The sequence below is a fragment of the Takifugu flavidus genome, chromosome 13, assembly GCF_003711565.1.
Source record: "Takifugu flavidus isolate HTHZ2018 chromosome 13, ASM371156v2, whole genome shotgun sequence".
In the NCBI taxonomy this organism is placed as follows: domain Eukaryota; kingdom Metazoa; phylum Chordata; class Actinopteri; order Tetraodontiformes; family Tetraodontidae; genus Takifugu; species Takifugu flavidus.
The window spans coordinates 8152180-8169191 of record NC_079532.1 but is presented as its reverse complement, the minus strand read 5'-3'; the positions used below and the strand labels follow the sequence as shown (position 1 = coordinate 8169191).

The following is a 17012-nucleotide window of genomic DNA, read 5'->3' as shown; positions in this document are numbered from 1 at the left end:
AATTTTTGATGACTCATCATATATCTTGTCAAGCTAAATGTTGAACTGCCGACTCGGTGTTGGTTCCTACCAGGAAAACCTTTCATTAGGGATGATCAAGAGGTGCCAGAGAGATAATGTGAGATATTTACCCACTATATCCTATGGATAATAACTTTTAAACACTATCACACTCACGCTCGCTGCAGATATTTGTGAATGTAATTGCCTGGATGACACCGTGGACAAGTGGGCTCAGTTTTCATAGAGTGGCTGAAGGTGGAACTGGATTGGACCTGATAACAGGTGACCTGGCCAGCACAAACCAGTGTGGTGACAAAGAATATGGAGATAATGGAGAACGGGAGCCCAGACGGGACAGTTCAAGTGTAGGGGACATGGCCACAGTAAAAGGAGATGCACGGAAAACCCACACATTTCCACATTAAGCAGGATGGCCGACAAAGAAAAGGTACACTCATAAATGTTGAGCTAACAAGGAAGGTTAACTGTCCCTTGGTAAGAGATACGGTGAGTGCTGTTATGGTCTGAATGATTTAAAATAAAACTGAATCTAATATTCCAGAGTTTACCTTCAAAATTAGACTCACCCCGAGGTAGAGGAGGATGCCAAAGAACAGGAAAGGTCCTAGGAAGCATCGGGCCAGCGCTCTCATGAGCTTGGGTCGCTTCTTGGCTGAGACGATCTCTCTGTCCCATTCTCTGCAGGAAGGATAGTTACTGCACAGTTACAACAGCGGGGGAGACGGGGCCGGAGAGTCACAAAATACCAGCCAGATTCAGGGTTTGTTTGGCTGAAGGCAACAGACCAATGCATTTTTTTTTCCTCCTTTTAATCAGCCGCCGAGTCTGTGCAGGTACAAGCAGCAAGGCTTTATTTTCATGTCAGAAATTACAAATGGAATCCCCTTGACTATAAATAGTTCATGATTCACTTATTTCACTTGTTTATTTCCCATGTTGGCTTGTTTGATGTCTTTGTTACAAACTTATTGGATTCACTTCAGTTCCAGCTACAGTAACTGGTCACACTCTCAAACTGGGATGTTTGGCTGACCAGCGCAGTGGTGAGTGGTGGGACAAATAGTTCAGGATGAGTAAAGCGGTCTAAAATAATCCTGTCAGACAGCAACATTTACTCACACCTTCGAAATTCAGGGTAAAGGGATAAAATATGCGGATACACTTTTGTTCATGTGTAAAAGGATCCCAACAAAACATATGAAATAAACACTAATTAATAAACACTAAACTAAATGGTGAACCAAAAAGGGGCAAATAATAGTCCAATTTGTATCTCATTTAAGTCTCTTTTCAAGACTTGATGGAGGATTTTTTTAAATTTTTTTCCTGCATAACAGATCCCTGCGTTTGCATGAGCTCTTAGCTCATGAGCTCTTATGTGCTTTGGGCGTAAAGTTCACGTTCCCAGAAACCCGCACCGTTTGCTTCGTCAGTATAATAAAAGTAAAAATCAGCCACTGCTGACCATTCATCTCCCAGTGGGCACTGGGCCCTTTCTAAAAGGTCAGCTTCTTTACTCCCAAGTATATTAACGGCCATGTTGGCACAATTTAGTGTGACACGGGCCCCTGGGTTACTAGGAAGCAAGGCTGATGCAGGACAGTCATGGCCATTAGCCATTATTAAAAATAAAGAAGTAAAATCAAGATATCATCACTAAAACCATTCACATCCATGTTAACCTTGTCCATCATGTATTGCCTGATTGTTTGTTTGGCACACATGCATTGGGTTTATGTCTAGACTTTGCAAATGCCAGCCCATATTTTAACTTGGCAGATACAGTAAACATGCACGGCATGCATAAAAAGCCTGACGGTGAAGACTTGTGGGTTGCAGGACTTTGAGCAATTCTTCAACCACAGAATGACAAATTTTTTAGACAAATTTTACTTGACTGGATTAAAGTAAAAGTCTGCAAATGCAACTCGTTTATATTTTCCCTGCAATACCACAAACGCCCACTAGTCAGAATGGAACCAGGCTGATCTTTGCCGTTACACTTGCATTTCTTAATTGTTAAAATTACGAATAACATTGACGAGATAGAGAGTGGACCTACATTGTGGAACTCTTCTATGCATCTGGAATTGGTTGTGTGCTGCATTTATTCAGTGTGATGGTGCTCATTAAGAGCTGAAGTGCCTGTCCTGACCTTTTAGAGCTGCTGCTCTCTGCATGCTGCCAATACTTGCAGGTATTTTCAGAGAAAAATCAAATTTTTTTGTATTGAAGATGTCAGAACAGAGGCAGCCTTGTGTTTACCAAGAACTCAAGCTGAACAGGGTAGTAAATTTATAAACTGGATAGAAAGAATGTAGATTCATTGACCAGCCTGCATATTATATCAATAATTCTGCTGTCAGTGTGAGTTGATAGTTTCCATTAAATGTGAATTTCATCATTAAGAGCTGCACAAACCTTTCAAGTCTTTCAGAGAGGTTGTCCGCAAGATCAAAAGAAGGAGCTTTGTAAACATCTGAGAGCTCCAACTTCTTCTTGAAGCCTTTCCTCAGCAGTGGTGAGGTCCACCTGCACACAACCATACAAGACAGTGGGCGTCATCTCTTCAAAGGTCTGATAGTCCACTCGGACTCGGGTGCACGAGAAACTGCCAATATCACAGAGGCAATATAGTGGACATAAATGTTGGATTTTTGCACTGAGCCGGATTTATCTGCAGTTGTACCCATGATGCTCAGCAGACCAATGAGAGGAAAGAGAAAAGGTGAGAGCTGCAGCAGCCTCGGTGACCACAGGTTCTAAAGGCTGACATTAACGAGTTTACATCACTTCAACTACAGAGACGACACACAAATCAAATCAGGCGTGACACCTGTGGGCTAGGTAAATATTCTCAATGTGACGTCACTGAAATTTTATTCACGATCAAACTTCATGACATAATTTGGTAATTTGAACTATAGCTAATTGGTCCGGTGTCTCACTTTAGAGGTCGTTTTCCAGAGCAAATTCATTTAATTCACCCCCCGTATTTGTGCCTAAAAGGTTTCACCTTATTGGGATAAACTTAAAGAGTGAGACGCGTTAATACCGACACGAGCCTCGGAACCGAACCTGCACCTTCCTCAAAAAAGACGACTCAGACGAAACTCGTCTTACCAGAAGAAAAATTTGGATAAGAAGTTGGCATCTTCCACTGGTGACTTCTGCATTCTAAGCGCGCCGCCAGTTTGGTTCGTGTGCACCTGAGTCGCTCCCGAGCGCGTCGGTCACATTTGTGTCCCCCCGCGTGGCTCCGTGTGCGCGACCTCGTGGAGAGGATGTGCTCGCTTCGTCCGTCCTCCACCTTGCGTCTCCGCGACCTCTTCGGTTGGGATTTCTTGCTTCTCCTCGGACCAGACTGTTGCCGTGCGCGGCTCTCTGCTGCTCTGTGCGCCAGTGGGAGGACTGTCCATCCTTTATGGGCTCGCAAAAGCGCACGGAGACGCACGTCACTTCCACGCCGCCTGGGCTGCGCATTGTCGCAACTCGGATGAAGCCAAATAAAGTGAACCACAACAACTGGGAGCAGCCCGAGTGAGGTATTCAATGCTGTTCGCACAGATTCTATATTGCTGCCTTCGGTTTCAGCCGTTTTGTTAAAATGTCTGTATCAAAACCTAAACGATAAAAATCCCAGCATTTTAAATGTTTCAGCAGCCATTGACAAAGTACATATTGGTGCATTCGGTGTGTTAATGAATAAAAAAAGACATTTATCTAGTCTATCATTTATAATAAGGTAATATTTAATTCAGAGCATCGGTCATTTGGTGTAATACTGGAAAGAGAAACTAAGTGGAAGACAAAGATGGTTTTAATGCAGCTGCAGGGGACAGTCTCTGGCCGGGCTTTCATTTCACTTTATTCCGTATTATTCATCTTTTGTAATAAACAGCATTTCCAAATGAAGTTGAAACTTTTAAAATAAGTTTTAGGCTACACCGTTTCACAGGGAGGATCAAAGCTTCCTGGCATTCCATACAGGAACACAGATAAAAGATGAAAATCCGGAAAGTATTTCAAGAAAAAAACAACAACCAAAAAACACTTAAATCTAGATTAAAAACAATAATCAAGATAATTTCATCAACACAATCAATTGTTAAGACATGAGATTTATTTCCTACCCAATTACTCTGAACATGTGCATCTTATAACAGTGAATCATTACGCAAACCATAACCGATATGGTTAATTTAACAAATTACCCTTTCCTAGTTACTTCACGTTTATCAACACTTTAAAAACCCAATATGTATATATTTACATATGTAAAAGAAGCGATGAAGCGTTGAATATATAAAAGTGCTCCGGAGGTTTGGTGCGTGGAGGGAAAGGTCTGGCCCCTGCTGGACATTTCCGGTCTTTGTACGCAAACGTTAATAAATGACTGCAATCGCAAATTCCTTTGAACTAAACGCTGATTTCAAGCCAATTCCAGTTTCAACTAAAGGGCTGAGCACAAAAGAGAAGCCAAAAGTAAAAAAAGGGAAGGGTGGTTTCACCAGTGTTCAGCTTGCTGATAAAAAGCAGGAACCCAGGGGAGGCTAAACCCCTGGGTTCCTGCTTGAAATGACTTGATTTAGGATGAGCTTTTTCCTCTAATCCGCTGAAATGTGAACAGAAAGGAGCACAAACACTTACCTGCATCAGCAACATGAACGGGAGACGACAGGTGACATCTGTTTATGCTAATTCTAGACAAACACGAACCGGCGATAGTATTAATTGCGTGATTGACTGACGACGACAACGGGCCAACTTTCACAGCGGCCCCAGTGGCGAAAATTGTGACTTTCGCTGGAGTTTTGCGCTCAGAACGTCGGCGTTTGAGTTAAAAGTTGGGGCCAAAGTCAATGCTAACAGCGAGCGCCCCGATTCGGCGGCCGGTATATAACCGGGTGGGCGTGACCAGACGCTGGACGACGTCGCGAGAACTTGATCAGCGGAAGAACGATCGTCGTCGAAAGAACGAACTCTAAAAATGGACAATGCGTATCCAGCGGGAGAGGAAAGCGACTTCAGCGACGACGAGTGGGATATCGGAACGTCGTATGAAAAGACTCCCCGTGTCCAGGTTCGTCGGAAGTCCTCCAGCTTGACAAAATCAGGGCTAAATGATTAGCTTCTCTGCGTCTCAGGGGTCACGTTTTAGATGTGCGTTTAATTGAACAGATTTTGTTTAAACCTCTGTTTTTATGACATGGAAATGGGGAAAAAACGATTAAACCAGAAATTAAAATTTAAATGCGTGTGTTTAAAGTTTTAAAAATGGCGGAAGTGAATGAACTCGCGCTCCTTTCCCCACCTCGCGCCATTGTTTGATTGGGCGGGCCGTTGGCGCGAGGAGCTACATTATTTTGAATAACGATTACCTGGTTCAATCAGAAAATAATCTCATTTTTCAATAATATTGTTTCACTTGTGATGGAACGAGAGTGGCTATTTAGGATTTTAAAACAATAAAAATTAGAAGTATCATCTGACCATAGTCAAAAGTTATTCTTAATTATAAATTCATAAAAAAGAAAGCCTCAACCACATTGCCTTACAATATTGTAGTATTTTCAGTTTGTTTCTGCCTGCTACAGTCAAAGTCTGCATTGTTTTCCCCCCCTATTTTCTTGCATATATATAGAAATATAACAGTTCTACTTGTGTTCCAGGACCTGGATGCTGTTGCGAGTGGAGAAGGGGATGTGGTGACTTTGAAACGAGCCATCACCAATGGAGACATTGAGACTGTTACGCAGCTGTTGGACAAAGGTGTGTACCGGTACTCCTTTTATTTTATGTGTGACGATTAAGCACATCCCTCTCTGTTGGGAATATCCTATGTTCAGGTCTGAAGGTTGGACACTGGATTGACTAGTTTCTCACACAAATGCATCAGTAGTACTAATTTTGCCTGAAATTATTACCAGGATGCCAGATTTTTATTCTGCCTGCATATTTGTTATGTATGTAGAGTGAGTTAATTCTGTGGTTGTGGACAGGCTTGGATGTGGAGACGAGGCTGAACTTTGAATGGACTCCACTGATGTGTGCTGTTAATGTGGCCAATTATAACCTGAGCAAACTGCTGCTGGACCGAGGGGCCAATGCCAGCTTCCACAAAGGTCAGATGAACACAGATCATTGTGAAACCACTTTAAACTAATTGATATTTAAAATAAACTATAATCTGTAGAATCAAATATGCAATCTGTTCTATTTTGTCTATGTACATCTGCTTTTGGCCCAACATGACTACAGTAGACATGTGTTATATCCTCTAGAGTTGTCTTCAATAATCTCCAATCGTGTGGAAAATGTAAAAAAAAAAAAGGTTTGAAAGCATCAGGATATTGAATAACTGCACAAAAATCCAATATTGTGCATTCCTCAACTAAAGGATGAATCTAAAATTCCTGCTTTTTACATGAAAATCAAAAGTTTGATTTAGAAATGCCATTGCATCGCTACCTTTAAGACTTTGATATCAAACAGCCTTGTCTGATCTCCAGACAATACCAGTCGCTTTTGACTTGAGCTATCATCTTCCGTGGCACCTTTTTTCAATTTCCTTGCGTACAACTGCCAAAGACCACGGGAGCAGTCTGCACCAAGAAAAACCAGATCTGGCGTTACTTAATGTTGACAGTGAATGTGAAACTTGATCCTTTTAGCTAGATTCAATCTAATTTCAGAGCAAGAAAACTTAAATTAACATGCTTGATCATGGTCAAGCTGGCTAAAATAGAAAAATAATGAGACATTCACAAGCTTGCTTCTATGTTAAATTTGCCCATATATACACACGTTTTGCATTTCATTCCCAGTTATTTCTCCTCTTTGGGTTCTAATACATATTTGCATCCCAAGCCCCTGCTTGTAACCACAGGAATATCTATATGTGATGTCATGTAATTCCTTGTCCAGAATATTGAGTCAAACCCACACTCACATGATCTTGAGGCAAATGAAGGAAGCAATTAACTGGACTGATGCGTGGTCTTCTCCTGATGGCACTTATTGGAGCAGCCAGGGTCGAGTGCAGGGATGCGTGAGTGTTAATGATAACAGCGTGCTCCTATCTTGCCTGCTCACCAATGTTCTCGACTCGCACATATTTCCTCCAGTCTTCGCAATGCAAACCAGGCCAACAGGTTTATACCCCCACACGCACTATAAACCAGTACTCGCACACCAGTAAGAGCCAAACAAAGACACAGGAAGCTACATACACCGAGATTCTCACTTGGAAGGACATTGGGATCTACAAAAGAACAAGACAGAAGGAATTTTAAGCAATGTTTCCCATCTCGAGTCAGTCGTATCTGGTTCCGATCTCAACTTCAGTAGTGTAGAAACTATGTCCAGTCAATTTCAACAGCCTCTAGTTGAAACACTTTAGAAGCTTTAGTCCATCTCAGAAGATTCTTTTTGTCTGCTTAAAAAAAGAAAACAATTGGACCCAAGACCCTGGAAAATAAGCAGCCTTGACCCTAACAAACCTTTACACCGTCCTCCTGATGAGACGGTAAACAGGACCACAAGCCGTGAATTCCATGGTTTTGGGTATTGGAATACGAAAGGACCTTTTGTTTCTGCGGGATCAACACTTGAAATCCACGTCCACAGCTCATAGTTCTGAACGTTTCATACATGCAACCATCGTCACTGTTGTGTTCTACTCTGAAAACTCTTCTATCAAATCAACCCAGTTAAAATTCCACAATCCTGTCGGATGATTCAGACCAGAGCAAACAACCTCGGGCTTGGGAGACTCAACACATCTTTAAAAACATAGAATTCTTAAATTGGCCTTGTTTGTTTTTTTAACCGATGACTGATGTGTTATGCCTGCAGATCACTGGACAGTCCTCATGGCCTGCATCACAGCTTCTGCTAAAGAAGACAGAATTGCTCGCTGCGTGGAGCTTCTGCTCTCCAGAAACGCCGATCCCAACATGGTGGACAGGTGAGGTGCCAAAGGGTTTATAGGCGTTTCGGCACTGTAGGCACCCGTGTTGACGCAGGCCAATTAAAAGCACCCTGACCTGACATGAACACCGGATGAAAAAAGAGAGGCGCTGGATCAAGTTTCCTTTGATGCTTCTTCTTGTGTGTAGCTGCCATGTGGTAGCATTATGGGCGCCACATTGCCCTATACTGCATGTGTGTTTTGTTTGGAATGTCCTGTTATGGCATGTGCATTTACGGAAGGGTATCAGACAGACGGACAAACAAACACAGATTGTACGGAGCAGGCAGAGAGGCTTTAGGACCTTTTTACTACTTTGTAGAAACCCTGGTGCTTGTAGGGGTAAATGGCTCTGAAGCTGAAGCAGCCGTAAGGTGCAGTTAAAGATCAAAGTTGTATCTTGATAAACGTTTAGAGCAACGTTATAGATCCTTGACCTAGAAACCAAATATTTAGTATTTCCCGTCCATCCATCCATCCGTCCGTCTTGGAAAACATGGATATTGTCTTGTCTCAATATCTCTGAGTAAAAAATTCCACGGCGTTGAAAATATACGGAGATCGCTCTTGGAACAATTTTACTGGTTCCATCTGCGAGTTTCTGCTGTCAAAAGAGGGATTCAGCCCCCAGTTGCTTCCTTGTTTAGCTTTCTCAAATCCCTTGCCACTCAGTCACTGCTCGTGTGTCATTCTACGCACGACATGCACCACCTAAAAACCCCCCGATGGAACACATGGACAAGCTGTAGTGTCAGGAAATTTATTGGTTCTTTCCTAGACAAAATATTTGAAGCAGGCTAATAAGACACAGGAGGATGCAGACGAGGGGAGGCGGCGGAGACGAAAAGGGACCCGGTGCTGCACAACATCCAGAGCGAAAGAATGAGGTTCGTGCGGGTGCAGATGATAAACCGCCCCTTCCCTCGCTTCACCTCTTACGTCTGAATATCAAACCAATAATCTCCTCCAGCTGCTCCTCCTGGCATTATAGTGTAAATAAGCACCACCACGGGCTCTGGGAGCCCTGCGCTCGCTCGATGTGGGGTCCATCGCCTCCATGTGTCCTTTTTGATGTTCACTTTGCTGATATGTGTTAACCATCAAGGCTGGAAGAAGCCAGCCTGAACTGCACATATGTTTGATGCTGTGTTTACTCCAGTTTCCCCCTCAGCTTCAGAGAAAAATGCTGAAATAATGGATGTGAACGGCACCTCCTCACCTTCACAGCTACCCTATGATAACCTTCATCTCTAGAAACATTGCTAATATTTTGCTGTCTCCCCGCTTTTAAAAAACCAATTCCATTAATACAACTAACATCAGTACTCACAATATTACATAAAGAAGGTGGCTCTTTGGGCTAAAGGGCTATAGTTTAGTGGGACGAGTTTTTCAATTATTACCACGGCGTCAGACCATCTGTCTAATATGTCGTAATCCAGGCCGGCCAAAGCAATTCTGCATCGGTTGCATGCGGAAGACTGGTTGGGTCGGCGCTGCAATGGTCAGGAGCAGAGCAGGTTGGACGTTAGCTGTTGGTGATCAGCAGCGTCCTCCTGGTGTGTTTGGCTAAGGTACAGTAGCTAACAACTACCAGGGATAATAGCTTACAGCAGAGCTAAACACAGACCGAGGCTGAGTGTGTCTGCTGAGGACACCAAGCAACAAGCAGTTATCTGCTGCTGAGAGCACGTTTAGAGTAAATGAATGCAATTTATAGAGGGGCAGACCCCTCAAATGACACGTCTACGTTACAAATGCATCAAAGCACCTCTTTGTGTCGGGTGTTTGTCTTGTGACGCTGTCGCGGGTGTTGTGAGAGTCGTTCATCTCCCGGGACTCGTGTTTATTTCCAGCTGTCTCTGCATTGATCAGCTCTCTGTTTGGAGAAACTGGCCAGCACATATGAAACGCTCAGTGCCTGACTGTGCCCGACCTTGTACCTGTCTGGCACCAGCACCGGGCTTGGGAAAATACTGTACGGTCTGAGGTGAAGTGAACGCCATTTATCCTTTTCGCAGTGATTAATTGCGCGGAGGAATGTGCGTAAAGTAATCACCAGTCGTACGTCAAAGCCTTTTGTTTGACTTCACATGGATCATTAACTTTTTTGGATTTGCTGGCATTTAATAAATGTGTGATTAAGAGAGTCAGCTTTTGGAGAACACCTGCCTGAGGGTATATGGGCATAGTAAGAATCAAAAATTCATTATGCATATGTGTTAATTGGTGAGAATGGAACTTTAGATGGTTGGAAACCAACATCTAAATTCTCAGTCGGCATATAAAAAGACCTGCTTCATTGTTAGTGCAGCTATGTGTCAAATAATACTGAAGACTCCTCTCTATTTAGCCTGGTAGCTGTAAACAAAACACGTGTCCTTGTGTTTAAAGGCCAGCGATCACTTCAAAACATGAATTACAAATAAAAAGGGAAGTTGCCTGACAGGGAAGTTTTTTTTTCCCTCGTGAGCAGACGTGAGTTATGTCTCTTTAAATAGCCCCACTGTCACACGTGTTTCTGGCTGTCTCACATCCACTGTTTCCTGTGAGAGTATTAATTGAGGTGATGGATTGCCCCCCCCCATCCCACTCCTGTGTGAATGGAGGCCTTTTTCTCACCGTGTTGAAGCTGCTGTGAGATGCAGCGCAGCCATTGTTTGCATACAGCCGTGGTTCTCACACCCAGGAAAAGGCAGAATTGTTAAAACTAGGCTTTATATTAAACCGTTGCTCTAACTTGCTCGAGTCGTATGAAGAATAGTTCATTGAAAGGTCGGTTTATTATTAAAATTCTTGTTTTGCTTCTATCCAAAACCCCCAAAATTGCTGCCTTGCCAAAAGTAACTTGCTACCCTACATTTCATTGATCTATGTAGCTAAAGTGGAGATGGAAAACATCCGGTATTTAAATGTTTCAGTGTTGAAAGTGTCTATAATATATCTGTGCCTGATGATTTGATCTCTACTGCCCTCTTGTGGGCGTTCCTGTACTTGTCCTCATCTCTTTTTTTTTTACTCGCTTTTTAATCTTCTTTGTCTCTGCTTATTCACCTGGTTTAGTGCCGCTTCCATCTTTTTTCCATCTGACCTTTTAGGTCTCGGATGTCCTGCTTGATGTTTGCAGCCAAGAGCGGCTACAGCAAAGTCATCAACCTGCTGATGTCCTATGGAGCAGAAATCAATGCCCAAGATGATTATGGATACACAGTAAGCCACTATTTTACATCCAGTCACTGCATTTTATCTGGTATAAACTACCCCCCCCCCCCCCCCCCCCTTCAGGCTTTGTCTATAGCAGTGCAGCACGGCAGACAGGAGGCAGTGCTCAAGCTCCTCCAGCTCGGAGCAGACAAAACCTTAACCACCAAAACTGGCAAGAGCCCTGCTGACTTGGCTATAATCCTAAAAAACCCACAGGTACTTTTAGTTATTTTACGATACTTTTCAAAAATGCATCCCATTATTCCAAAATGATGAATTTGAGGAGCCTCATTCATATGACGACTTGTGTTCCGGCACAAATGTTGGCTCGATATCGTGAAACGGACAAAGACGATCAGCTTGTACTAACCCGCGTTCACAGATGGGCAAGATTTTGGCCTCCTCGCCCCACGTCTGGATGTCTCAGGCTTCCGATTCCATGGAAGACGCGCTCTCTCAGCTCTTCATGACCAACAGTGAAGCACCATCTGCCAAGGAATGGTGAGATTATTCCTCACTTCATTTCATTAAATTGGTTTTCAACACTCCGAATTCTCACACACAACATTATTAATATAGTGTCTTGAAAATAAAGGGATATTTCACCAAAAAAACAGAACGGAACTAAGAATTTTTCATAAATGGCTTAAAAAACCTAGAGGAAACCACCAGGCAGCCTCTGTCTTCTCCTCCTCTTCTTCCTAAAAAAACAAAACCCAAATATGTTTCCATTTTAGGGTTTAGTGGATTACAACATTTCCATCACTGATTCCCACACACCTTTGAGGGGATCATCCTTCTCAGTGTTGTTGCATCACGTCACGGAGGGTTTGAATCCCGGCTCGCTACTCTTGACGTGCTTTGGAAAACACCGTCGAACGCCCGTGCAGGAGGACGGGGCTTTAATTGGCAGCATGTTGGCATCGGCCTCCGTTACTCAGGCACTGACAAAGCTGTGTTTGTATTATGCTGCTGCCCACACGTGGAACTGTATAAAGCAGAAAGACAACAAGCGCTCAGAATTAAAGCTTCCCTGCCCAAATATGCTTCTCTGACTCACTCGTAGCCGGCACGCATGTTGAGATTAAGAGTGACTAATATTCAGATCAAAGGATTCATTTTAATATTTCTATCTACAGAAGAGTCCAAACATTACAACCACCACTGCAAATTGACAGAAAATCCCTTAAACTGTGTTTACGGATGTTTTCATTTTCTCATAAAATGGCCGTTCTAATGCAGAATTTGCATATACAATTAAGATTATTCCAAGAGTAAGTCACAAGACATCAGTGACTTCATGTGTGTGGTGTTCCGGTGAATCCGGGCCTGTGGAGCAGGTGGTGTTGGACCTTTGTTCAGCCAGACATAAACAATAATAAACCTCTTGTTTCGAGTGTTTGCTCCGTCTATGCACAGCTGGCCAATTATCAGCCAAAAACATCGGAGCAGGTCTGACACCGGGAATTCCAACCTGTAAACAATTTAGCTGTCTTTTCCTAATATGAGAGGGTGAAAAAAAAAAAACCAGGAATGCCGCGAGAGGAGATGCACATTTGTAAACCTCCCTGTGTCAACAGTCAGGGTGAAGCTGCTTCACATGTTCTCTGCGGTTCCTCTGCCTCATCTCAGTGGAACGTTGGGTGCACCCAGCCAGACCCTCAAAGTTGGGGGAAAAATATCATTTTCCACAACTGTCCGAGGAGGTTAGAAGTTCAGGAACACTGGAGCGCTGTACTAAAGTCTTATTCCTGATTCAACTTTGGAGCATTGATAATTCCGAATATGGTAAAAGTCTCTTTCCTCCTCAGTGTGAAGAAACTGGATGAGATTCAGCTCCTCCTGCACGGCCTTGACCTCGGCTACCTCACTGACATCATGACTGTAAGTACTTTCTCATATGCCTGTTTTATAGATAACGTTAGATGTGATGTTCCAAATGCTTCTTTTTCTGTTTTAATACAATTAGGAGAACGACATCACCTGGAGCCACCTGCTGAGCATGGAAAAGGAGGACCTAGAGAAGGTAAAAGATGACCCCTCAGGGTGGAACGAGTGGACATGTGATTCCAGAAATCGAAAAGTTAACAGTTAACACAGCAGTGGTCCGGGCATTTTTGCAGTGGACTTAGTGACGCGTTAGCTTGATGCTAACCCTAGCCAACATTTTTAACATTAAATGATCAGTCAGGCAGCGACAGTAGCTAAATTAAATTGAACTGACTTCAGTTTGAGGATGGATATTTAACCGAGAGCCTCACAAACATGGTAAGAAACTTTTAATAAATCTGCTTTTGACCAGCCTCACCTGTGTTTTTGCCGCTACCTTCTTATGTGCAGATCGGGGTCACAGACCCAGGAGACCAGCAGAAGGTGATGAACGCTCTCCAGCAGATGACCCTGGACAAAGTGGACCTCAACACCATTGACCAGTTTGGAGCTGCAGACAGTGGGTAGGGAGCCTCATCTTAGACTGGAAGGTTTAACAGAACATCTCGAGCATGTGTTCCACCTTAAACGAGCCTCTTAAAAAAACCTGCTCATACATCTTAGTAGCATCATTTGACAGCAGAACACCTCAAACCATCCCCCCATGGAGGCCTCCTCCATCTTCTAATGTTCCGTCTGTCCTCCTCCACTGGAAGTCGTCCATCTCAGCCGCCAGCGTCTTACTGTCCCAGATCTGTGTCCCCCTCCCCCATCCCTGCAGCCTGAGCCAGGTCCTCCTGGACTGAATGGAGCTGTAGTGATTTGTAAGGTGAGAGGCGATGGGAGTTTGCATTGAGCAAGGGAGAGTCAGCGGCACCACACCCCATCACCTCATGAATCGGCGAGACCGGACCCCCGTAGCTTCACCTGGGCCCGATCGCCGAACAAAACCTTGGTGTTAAAATCGTCTCTTGAAGCGGCGCGGCCACGGAAAGATTCGTGAGGGCAGTTTGTGTCGTCCCAGCAGCGGTTTGACACTGACGGACTCTTGATGGCAGCACTGTGCAGAGAACAGTCGCATCCTCGGAGGAACGAGGAATGCCATTTTATGTACATGCCTGCACTTTGAAAGGGGTTCCTTTTCATTTCAGTGACTCTGGATATCTTAGTGTGTATCTGAAAGGAAAGAAATCTAAAGAAAAAGATCCCCGTTGGCCCTGAAGTGAAAGGGAGGAACGCTGTTAATGACTTGGTTTCCTCTCGAGGTCCAACAAGGTTCACAACAAAGTGGCTTAAACACATCTTCTATCACCATTAGAGCATAACCCAGTGTCCTTTACATCCCATTACTTTACCCATCTTCCCAGTGGGGGCCCATCATCACTCTCTGTTCCCTAGATAAACTAACAGCCAGGAGAGGGAGGTGAGGGTGCAGCGCAGGCTGACTGACACTGTTTACGTGCTCCTCTGACAGAGTGTGAGAAGGGCGGGACGGCTGCTCGGCTCTTCCCCTCCGAAAGGGAAACGTGCCATTAAGATAAGAGCTATCGAAGTCCCCCAGGACCGGAGGATGGGGAGCTGGTGATGAATAAGTAATCCTTTAGGGTGGATCTTCAGGGGAGGGACGACGCCGTGTGTTGGCGTGAGGAGGAGGAAGTGAGGAAGCGTCGGCCACCTGCTTGCTTTTCCATCCAGTTTAGTGAGGTGGCCGAGAAAATGCATGAGGACTTTTAACACCGAGGTTGGTCCCAACTATCAATCTGTCTGCCCTGTCAGCGTGGCACATCCTCTGGAGGGTTCTTTTAACGTGCACGTATCCTGAAGGCTTGAGAAAGGCCTCGGCTCCCTTCACAAGTTTGGTTTTCAGCTTTCCATAAAAGCTGGAAATGAGACTTTCTGTCTGACTTGTGTGTGTCCTGCAGCAGCGAGGAGTTTTATAATTTCCTGATCAGTGTGAGGCAGCAGTGCTGCTACCTGACGGAGACCATTCAGGATGTGATGAGCCGGTTCCCGTGCCACCCGTCTCAGGTATGTCACTACAAAAAACACAGAGGTGAATACTCTGGTTAATTAAACTGGTTTTTTTTGGTGCTATCTGCTAGATCGTCTTCTCATTAGACCCTAAAAAGGAGGCCCAGGCTATCTGCAACCAGCTGGTGATCCAAACAGAAGATCTACAGAAGGAAGTCATCTGCCTCCACAAGCTCCTCTGCCAGGTTGCACGCTTACATGTCCACATGTGTGTGGTTGATAAAGGCTTTCATTTACAGGTTGACATGAGATTTACTAGATGTTAAGTGTCATTAGCGTGGCTGCCTTTAGCATGGGCTCTTCTCTTCCTTCTCTTAGCTCACTACTGGGGCCAGGCGTTAACTTCAGACCTGTTATTACACATTTAGAGTAAATAATAGTGATGTGTCAATAAAGAAGACAACATATTTGTACTTGGGCCTGACGGTGAAGAGCCACAGATTTGGTGCTGTCGTTCAGGCTTAAATACTGTATGAAAGTGGATCTTAATTCCTCTTTGACTGTTGCTCTAAGAGCTTCCCCCTCACAGTGTGTGAAGCCTGGCGAGCTCCAACAGGTATGTGCGGCTGTGCCTGCAAGTGTGCACCTGACTGTGTGTGTGTGTGTGTGCGCGTGTGTGTGTGTTCAGAGAGGGGAGAGTCAATCTTGACAGGCCAGAATGCTCACAGCCCATAAGTCAGCACCGCTGTGACATTGACCTGTCAGCACGCAGACGATGGGGCGGGGGGGGGCTGTGGGAAGGAGAGGGCGGGGGCAGAGGGAAGCCAAATGTGGGGTGATGGAGTTGAAGTATATTGAAGGCATTTGTGGTGAGCGAAGGCGGGTTAGCAGCAGATTTAGGTGACCTCTCAGGTGTGATTTCACTCTTTTTTTTCAATCCCTCAGAATCCTTTTGTTTCCAGAAAAGCTCAGAATGCAAACAAGTGTTTGCTTTCATTGCCTGCGTTGTTTCTTCTTAAAAAGATAATTAACCAGAAGCTATGGAGGGAAGATGATTATGCCATCACCTTGGAGAAAGCAGGAAGTGATCCGCCTAAAATGCTGTCATGTTATTGTAGAAACCAATGACGGGGGCAATAAATGGGGCATTTCTCTCAACGTATGGATCAACAATGAGGAATTTACTGAACATGTACAATAATTGTCCCATGGGAAAAGTCCTCCCTGGATCTTTACTGCAACTTCCAAGTTAATGACCTGAGATCAGGAAGTTATCCAGACCTGGGTTCATTTCAAGTTCCCACGCCATATTTACCAGAATAAAGCTAAAATGTTCTCACATGAGAGGGATTCGTTGTGACACTGTGTGAACCGCCGCGTTATTCCTCCATGACCAAGTCGCATTTCTCCCCTCGGCCGATGAATCGTTGAGGATTTGGCACAGGAAGTTCCTCTGACAGGTTAGCGAGTCATGGCGTGGAGGTGTGACGGTCCAAATCCACAGGATGTGGTGTGTGTTCCCGCTTTCCTGTGTGAATATCCCCATCTCTATTTCCTTCAGCTGGATGATACGGAGGAAAGTTGTCAGCCCCCTCCGCCGGAATCCCGCAGCTACTGGAGGATGCGGTTCCTGTCCAGAGCGGCGCTGAGCGTCCTCGGAGCGACCTGCTTCCTGGTCGTGTACGGCGCCACCAGCGGCAAGTTCAACCTGCAGGTTTGCAGGAACCCCTGCTGAACCCTGCAGACGTCACCTTCTGTTCACTTTCCTCAGGACGTTGTAGGATAATGTCGAACCAGACGGGTCGTTTTTGTTCTCCCTGTAGTGACGCTCTTTTCCCACATTGACCCGCCTTTGAATTTAAGTTCTAACCTTTCCCTTTGTTTTCAAATAAAGGTTTGTGTGGACATCCGT

At 44.5% G+C, this 17012-nt stretch overlaps 2 protein-coding genes across 5 annotated transcripts in view; one reads left to right on the top strand and one right to left on the bottom strand.

The window, feature by feature from the left end:
* The window catches only part of cftr (CF transmembrane conductance regulator), a 22505-nt gene extending 17483 nt beyond the window's left edge, over positions 1 to 5022 (bottom strand). Inside the window, exons 1-3 of one of the 2 annotated variants that reach the window (XM_057051407.1) lie at positions 4675 to 5022; positions 2446 to 2556; positions 591 to 702 (exon numbers count right to left, since the gene is read on the bottom strand). In XM_057051407.1, the coding sequence (XP_056907387.1) occupies positions 591 to 656 (66 nt within the window). In that variant the 5' untranslated portion in view covers positions 657 to 702; positions 2446 to 2556; positions 4675 to 5022. Of the gene's footprint in view, positions 1 to 590; positions 703 to 2445; positions 2557 to 3147; positions 3403 to 4674 lie in introns of those variants that run through there. The other variant, XM_057051406.1, reaches the window with a different exon arrangement.
* asz1 (ankyrin repeat, SAM and basic leucine zipper domain containing 1) lies at positions 3423 to 17012 on the top strand. 3 transcript variants are annotated; one of them, XM_057051453.1, is made up of 13 exons: positions 3423 to 3569; positions 5697 to 5796; positions 6027 to 6149; positions 7882 to 7993; positions 11095 to 11206; positions 11282 to 11416; positions 11583 to 11701; positions 13012 to 13084; positions 13170 to 13226; positions 13541 to 13653; positions 15052 to 15157; positions 15232 to 15345; positions 16662 to 17012. In XM_057051453.1, the coding sequence occupies exons 3-13, from the start codon at positions 6071 to 6073 to the stop codon at positions 16833 to 16835; spliced, it is 1194 nt and encodes a 397-aa protein (XP_056907433.1). In that variant the 5' UTR covers positions 3423 to 3569; positions 5697 to 5796; positions 6027 to 6070; the 3' UTR covers positions 16836 to 17012. The 3 variants fall into 3 exon arrangements, with proteins under 3 accessions (XP_056907433.1, XP_056907431.1, XP_056907432.1); XM_057051451.1 differs by lacking the exon at positions 3423 to 3569 and adding an exon at positions 4953 to 5107; XM_057051452.1 differs by lacking the exons at positions 3423 to 3569; positions 13170 to 13226 and adding an exon at positions 4953 to 5107.

Coding starts and splice junctions, on each gene's coding strand:
- asz1 (XM_057051451.1), top strand. CDS start 5,015: ATGGACAATGCGTATCCAGCGGGAGAGGAAAGCGACTTCAGCGACGAC. Junction 6,150..7,881: donor CAATGCCAGCTTCCACAAAG/GTCAGATGAACA, acceptor TTATGCCTGCAG/ATCACTGGACAGTCCTCATG. Junction 11,207..11,281: donor AAGATGATTATGGATACACA/GTAAGCCACTAT, acceptor CCCCCCCTTCAG/GCTTTGTCTATAGCAGTGCA.